The 7,340-nt window shown below is 35.7% G+C and overlaps 2 protein-coding genes and 1 pseudogene across 2 annotated transcripts; 2 read left to right on the top strand and 1 right to left on the bottom strand.

Annotated features, from left to right (window-relative positions):
- LOC113072755 (olfactory receptor 10A4-like) lies at positions 1-1,029 on the top strand. The gene has a single exon (XM_026245718.1). The coding sequence runs from the start codon at positions 64-66 to the stop codon at positions 1,027-1,029; it is 966 nt and encodes a 321-aa protein (XP_026101503.1). The 5' UTR covers positions 1-63.
- A 1,463-nt stretch (positions 1,030-2,492) lies between these two features.
- LOC113072752 (cytochrome c oxidase assembly factor 4 homolog, mitochondrial-like) lies at positions 2,493-4,002 on the top strand. Its single transcript, XM_026245716.1, has 2 exons — positions 2,493-2,612; positions 3,532-4,002. The coding sequence occupies exon 2, from the start codon at positions 3,533-3,535 to the stop codon at positions 3,779-3,781; it is 249 nt and encodes an 82-aa protein (XP_026101501.1). The 5' UTR covers positions 2,493-2,612; position 3,532; the 3' UTR covers positions 3,782-4,002.
- Positions 4,003-5,999: 1,997 nt separating this feature from the next.
- LOC113072753 (olfactory receptor 1M1-like) lies at positions 6,000-6,985 on the bottom strand (annotated as a pseudogene).
- Between the last annotated feature and the right edge of the window lie 355 nt (positions 6,986-7,340).

Raw genomic sequence — 7,340 nt, 5'->3', positions numbered from 1 at the left:
GTTTCTCACTCACAAAAAGCAAAGCACACTGCAAGGAAGCTGGGTCGTAAGAAAAGGACGGCCATGCAAAATGCCAGCAACTCCATCATTCAGCCTGCAGGATTTTACATTGTTGCCTTGAGTTCAATGTCTTACAGTAATATCTATGTCATGTTCCTCACTGTGGTTTACGTGATCACAGTCACATGCAATGCATTTCTGATCACCATCATTTTCTATGACCACCGTCTGCATGTCCCAAAGTTCATGGCCGTTGGTAATCTGGCTTTGGTTGATCTTATTCTCAGCACCTCTCTTGTGCCTGGCATGATTAAGACTTACATTCTTCTAGACAATTTTGTGCCATTTAAACTGTGCCTTCTGCAAATGTACACTTACTATACTTTCTTATCTCTTGAACCATTTTCCTTATGTATTCTTTCTTATGACAGGTTCATCGCGATCTGTTTCCCTTTAAGACAGGAATCTATAAACACAAACTCCAGAATGGCTTATTTAATCAGTGCAGTTTGGTTCTTTTCTATTGTTATAATTCTCTATGCTGTTACATCCATCCCAACCCTGTCCTTTTGTGGCTCTCTTGAGGTCCACAGCTATTTTTGTGATTACGCTCCTGTTTTAGTTCTTGCTTGTGGTGACACGACACCTCAATGGAACTTTGCCACTGCTTTAACTATGCTCTTCATTACTGTACCTTTGGTTTTTATTTTCTTGACCTACATCGGTATACTGACTGCTGTATTCAGAATGAAAAACCATCAGAGCCGTTATAAGGCGCTGGCCACTTGCACGGAGCACCTTATATTAGTGGCTCTTTTCTTCATTCCTATTGTAATCATCTTCAGTTTTACATTTTTTGGAATTATTTGGAACCCCAATGTAGGTCTGGTGAGCTTGTGTTTGTCATCCCTCCTCACACCGTGCGTGAATCCCATCCTCTACTCACTGAAAACTAAAGAGATTCGAAGCAGGATTCATTCTTTGTTGACCCAGAGACTGTCTGTTCATCCTCTAAGAAATGTACTTTAATGTAGAACATAACTGTGGTTGAAGTGTAAAGTGCTGAGATTATTTATAATATTGTCTTGGAGGCTTTCTGTAATGCTTTTGTGACTGTATTATACTGTGTTTATATTAAAATGCCTTGTTTTTCTACAGAATCTTTCTCTGCAGTTGTCTTGTAAATACTAACATACTTTTAACATACTAATTTGTATTATTTAATTATAAAGAACACAATACATGTTTTTTAGTTCATTGTGCAACCTCTCTGTATGTTGCACAAGAAAAGAATTTACAATTAAGTGTTCATCCATGCATGGTCATTCTCAAAGTTCACACATAATATAAGATTGGTTGGAGAGAAACAGTATATACTAAGTGTGATAAAACAACAATATTCTGTATCCACAAAATACATTATCACCACTCATAAAACCAATTATTTATTTTTAATAATAGCACTGTTTAAAATGTTCTTTCTGTGTATCCACAAAAAAATGAAAAGCTGCTTGGTCTGCAAAGTGCAAAGATGGTGCCAGGTTTACTTGCAGGCCTGTTTATTCTAACAAGGTCATTGCTTTTATTAAGACTGGCAAATTAGTCACTTTGGCATTGTTGTCTTAATTTAGAGAGAATTGGGTTATTTGGGGAGTCATAAGGTTGTTTATGGGTGTGTGTTTTTCCCATTGGATTGTAATTCATTTATACATTATGTGTACAATAGGTGTCCAAGGAGATGGTTGCATTTTTTTCAAAGATTGGGAATGTTCTTTATGTTATCGGTTCGTCTGACTTGAAACTATAGCTCATCTGGAGAAGCTGTATCCACTCAAAACACCACGAATTAAGAGAAGTGTTCAATCCAATAGCCTCTGGACAGTTCAAATCAGCAGAAGTTTTGATCACAATGTATGGAGTCCCGATTATGGGTTATCAAAGCTAATTATACATTTTCTTAAGCATTTAAGAAAAGTGGGTTATGTGTATAAAAACATGAAGAGCTTTAAAAGTGAGTTTTATTGTGCTCTCTAAATTGAGACAGCTTTCTGTGGTAATGTGTTTTTCCTGTTTGCAGCACTGTTTATATATGAATCATTCTCAAATGAAACAGTGCCTTCAGAAGTTTCATTAATTGAGTTTAAACTACTCAGAAATTACAGCCACAGCTTGATATTTTTAAATGCAATTATTGAAAGAAAGAAAAAAAATTTCAGGAATTATGTTACACTGTTTGTCAGACTTCACTGAAGTGATTTTTCTCAGTCTTCCTCTATCATGTCTGGCATCTCCTGAAGCATGCAGGATTGTCCTATGATTTCTAGAATTTTAAAGTTAAATATGTGTACTGTTTTATATAGTATGCAATGTCACCTTAACTGTTTGTTTTTTTTTGTTTTGTTTTTTTGTCAGAGGCAGGGACTGTTCATGGAAGGAAAGATGAACACAACAAAATATGGAGACATTCTAAATGAAAACCTGGTCTAAAGAGCTCAAGATCTCAGACTAACTCCAGACTCTCTGGAAAGACCTGAAAATGGCTGTCCACTAAGTCACCAACCAACCTGTCAAAGGATCTGCAGAGAAGAGTATCAGACAATCCTTAAATCCAGGTGTGCAAAGCTCGTCACATCATATCCCCAAAAAAAAAAAACCGGCTCTAATCTTTGCCAAAGGTGATTCAGTATTGAATACTTATTCCCATTTCTTTTTTTCTTTTTTATACATTTGCAAATGTATCACAAATACAGTTTTTGCTTTATCATCACTGAGCGTCATGTGTTGATTAATTAAAAAAAAAGTTAAATCAATTCCTACATAGAATGTGTGTGTATGTGGGGGGTATTAAAGCGGTATACGTTTATACTATTAGTCTACTCTGGCCATCACCATTTATTAATCAAAGAACACAATCTATAAAGGTGCAACACTCGTTTAAATCTCACATATTTAAGAATTTTCCTGATAGAGTAAACACGTTTGGAAATGTTTTCAATAAAATAAAAAAATGCAGAAATAAACCTGTATCAGTTATACAGTGCTATCGTGGCTGCTATGTGTGACGTGACAATCATGACACCCCACACGTGCACCCTCAAAAACACGAGTTCATGACGCCCTGACTGAGGTGTCGTGACTAGCAAAAAAGTGTACTGTATTAGCTGATTAAAATTGTCTGATACAACACTCCCATCTAGTGGTTGACATCTACTGCCATTTTACCTCATGGACTCGGACCCTTAAAAATGTAACACATTTCCTGTTCGTGGTACGAAATGTTGCCGAAAGGACATGTTATGAAACCGTCCTGAAGATCTTGAAATCTTAACGCACTTCAAAGGCAAGTTTATTTAAATATCAGATTTTTGCTGCACAAACACGAGCGTGCAAGACGATCTTAATACTGATTGTACGAGCGGTTTGTTGTTGTTTTTTATTTAAAATTTGTATACAACTTTTTACTTGTATTACTTTTAAAACTTAACTGGATACTTATTGTAACACATTTAAAATTGTAATGGAAATTATTAGGATGACATCGACTCCATCCCCTCACAACCGGAGCAGGAGTGAGGAAGAAGATGATCCAGTGGACGGGATGATCTCCAGGACAGGCTGTGCTCAGCTGCACTATTCTCTACAGGACTGTATGGCTGAGCACCAGGACTGGAGGAAATGTCAGACTGAGGTTCAGAAGTTTAAGGAGTGCATGACCACCTACCAGAAAACTCGCAAAGAGCAGCTCCTGAAACAGAGGACTTCTGCCACACAATCTGCCTGACACACAGGCCTCTGAGACAGTGCTACACAATAAAACATTAATCTCGCTTTCCTGAAAAAAAAAAAGGTGTAGTGTGAAGATTGTCTTTCAAAAGTGCATTGAAATTTTTCATGATATATGAAAGGTGTGATTGTGTAGTACGTTTTTAATGTATGTTTATATGTTTAAAAAACATGGTTACTACACTTTTACTTTAATAAAACCATGGTTAATTTTCGTAAGACTAGTATGTTATCTGCTATTAATCTTTTCCAAATAATCTGTAATGAGCACTACACAAACACGTTTATTTATTTTTATTTAAGCGTTTTACACGTTTGTGTCTCATATGTATAGTTATGTCTTCATTATTAAGTATTTTGGTCTGTTAGAAGATTTAATTCGATTTTTTGTCTTTAATTTTAATTTTTTAACACTGTGACTGTTTGAAGGCTGCAACAACATGTTACTTACATTTTATGTGTTTATCTTGAGCTCTAATGCTCCCCGTAGACTGGTTACCACTCTTAATGCAAGCATCTTCTCTAATATAGTATAATATAAAATAACTATATAAAATTATGTTAAAACCTTCGTACACATTAATATATTATCCTTTAGTTTTTTTATGTTTTTGCATACAAATAATTTTTCAATTTAGACTGTCCTTATTGAAGCTTGACATTATTGTATGTTAAAGGGTTAGTTCACCCAAAAACGAAAATTATATCATTAATAACTCACCCTTATGCTGTTCCAAACATGTAAGACCTCCTTTTATCTTTGGAACACAGTTAAAGATATTTTGATTTAGTCCGAGAGCTGAACTGAAGATGAACACAGAGCCGAGCCAGATAACGAACAATAGACTGACTCGTTCACGAGTGAAGATCCGTTTCTGTCAGACGCGTCCAATTCGTGAACTGAGGAGCTGATGTGTGATGTGTGATTCAGCGTGAAGCAAACCGACACACAGGGCGTCTGAACTGAACTGATTCTTTTGGTGATTGATTCTGAACTAATTCTGTGCTAGTGTTATGAGCGCGGGTAAACCGAAGGCTTGAATCAAGGGCAATCATCGCAAATGACGCCATTACGTCGAGCGCAAAAGAACCGGTGAACCGTTTTCTTCAACCGGTTTATTGAATCGAACTGTCCGAAAGAACTACTGGTGATCCGAAAACCGATGCAACCGGTTCTTCACTCGTGAACGAGTCAGTCTGTTGTTCATTATCTGGCTCGGCCCGGTGTTCATCTTCAGTTCTCTCTTCACAGCAGTTCAGTCAGTGTACTGTTTGAGTGCATGCATTACTCCGGGATATTGGTTTGTTTGAACTCCGAGGGAGTGTCAGCCACATTAAAAAGTGAACCGCTTAAGTCATTTGTGGATTAATGCGTATTAGAGATGCGAACCGTTTAAAACGATTCAGTTCGATTTGGTGAACTGAATGATTCGTTCGCGAACCGGAAATCCAGCTGCTTTGATTTGAACTCTTTTCTCAGTCTTCCTCTATCATGTCTGGCATCTCCTGAAGCATGCAGGATTGTCCTATGATTTCTAGAATTTTAAAGTTAAATATGTGTACTGTTTTATATAGTATGCAATGTCACGGAAGAGAAGACAATGCTGAATAAAATCGTCGTTTTTGCTATTTTTGGACCAAACTTTATTTTCGATGCTTCAAAAAATTCTAACTGACCCTCTGATGTCACATGGACTACTTTGATGATGTTTTTCTGACTTTTCTGTACATGGACAGTATACCGTACACACAGTTTCAATGGAGGGACTGAGAGCTCTCAGACTAAAATCTAAAATATCTTAAACTGTGTTCCGAAGATAAAAGGAGGGCTTACATGTTTAGAACAGCATAAGGGTGAGTTATTAATGACATAATTTTCATTTTTGGGTGAACTAACAATTTAATTCTTATTTTGAAATAAAATTTCCTTCGTCGTGTCATTAAAGGCTACAAAAAAAGAGCCACACTAAATCAGTGCAAATAATTTTATTTGAGCACTGTGATGGTAAATTCTGATCACATATGAGAAATTTGTTTAATTATTTTATATCTACACAGCTGATCCTGTTCAAGTGGATATTTGTTAAATTATCAATTATAATCAAAGTATATAGCTTTTTCTGATATTTATATGCAATTAAGGACATCATCTTTCATACAATCATAAAACAAACAAAAACATAAAGGACAAAATGTGAAAAGACGAGCACCTTTATTTATTTTCTCTGTTTCACATTTCTTTCTATGATAGTGTTTACTTTGTTGCGTTTGTACAGTTCTTTTATGGATTGCATGACCTCCTCTGTCTTTAGAGTGTATATGATGGGATTCAGCATAGGGGTATTATTTGTGTCAGGGAATTGTTAATTATCCGTGCATTTAGATCAATAGATGTTGAGATGGATTTAACATTTACACTTAAAAATGGAAGATAAAAAATAGCCACTAATAAAAGATGTGAGGTGCAGGTTTTCATGGCTTTGATGCGATCAGCACCATGAGCAATCTTAAGCAATGCTGCAGCAATGCAAAAATATGAGAGGCTTATCAATATCACTGGCAGACAAATTAGGAGACCAAATAAAATATATGCCATTAGATAATTTATGGAATTACTGTTACAGGAAAGACTGATGACTGGGCCGTGATCACAGAAATAGCTATGACCACAGTAGATCCACAAAAAGAGAGTCTGTTGACTAATCCCACAAGTACAGCAAATAAAGTCATAGAAAAAATCCACATACCACCTATAATGAGTGACATTGATGTTTTGGTAATAACTGCATGATACCGTAGAGGGAAAACAAATAGCAACCAGTCTGTCATAAGCCAAGGCAAGTAGTGTCAAAGACTGAACGTTCATGAAATGAAACACAAAAAAACATATTCATTAAGCATGCTTCATATGAAATGTCCTGGTGCTCAAATAAAAACATGTCGATGAGTTTTGGAATCAAAGCTGAGCTTCCACACAGATCAGAAAGAGCCAGATTAAAGACTGCAATGTATTTGGCTGTGTGAAGTCTGCGGGCCAAATAAATGATACAGATGATAAATGAATTCCCCAAAATGGTCACAGCCATATACAAAACACAAAAAACACATAGAAGTATTTTGCATGTGGGATATTAGAAAATCCATTGATGAAGAATGTTTCAGGGCGAACAAAGGTCACATTTGCAGAGTTTGAATGCATTGAAGTCAAGCTGCCTGTTGTGAGGATTGTTGTGTTACCTGTGATAAAGAACTCTTTTTAGATATACACTCAATAGCAGACTATTAAAATAATTATTTGAGTGTATCAGTCAATATTGCTTGGCACTATGATTCCTATCAGCCTCCCTAAACAATTATTCTTAATAAATACAGAACAGTGTGTCTAAATAGTTGAATAGTAAGGATAGTTTACATGAAAATTAAACAAAATAAGACTGGCACAAGATTAAAGATGCGACACTTACAGTTTATACTTCAAAACAAACACTTTCATATTTAGTTATTTTATAATTATTTTAAAGAATTCAATACAAAAATCACACTGCTACTAACAATAT

Source organism: Carassius auratus, unplaced genomic scaffold, assembly GCF_003368295.1.
Source record: "Carassius auratus strain Wakin unplaced genomic scaffold, ASM336829v1 scaf_tig00010098, whole genome shotgun sequence".
Classification (NCBI taxonomy): domain Eukaryota; kingdom Metazoa; phylum Chordata; class Actinopteri; order Cypriniformes; family Cyprinidae; genus Carassius; species Carassius auratus.
The sequence above is the reverse complement of the archived record's forward strand: the minus strand, read 5'-3'. Positions and strand labels throughout refer to the sequence as shown.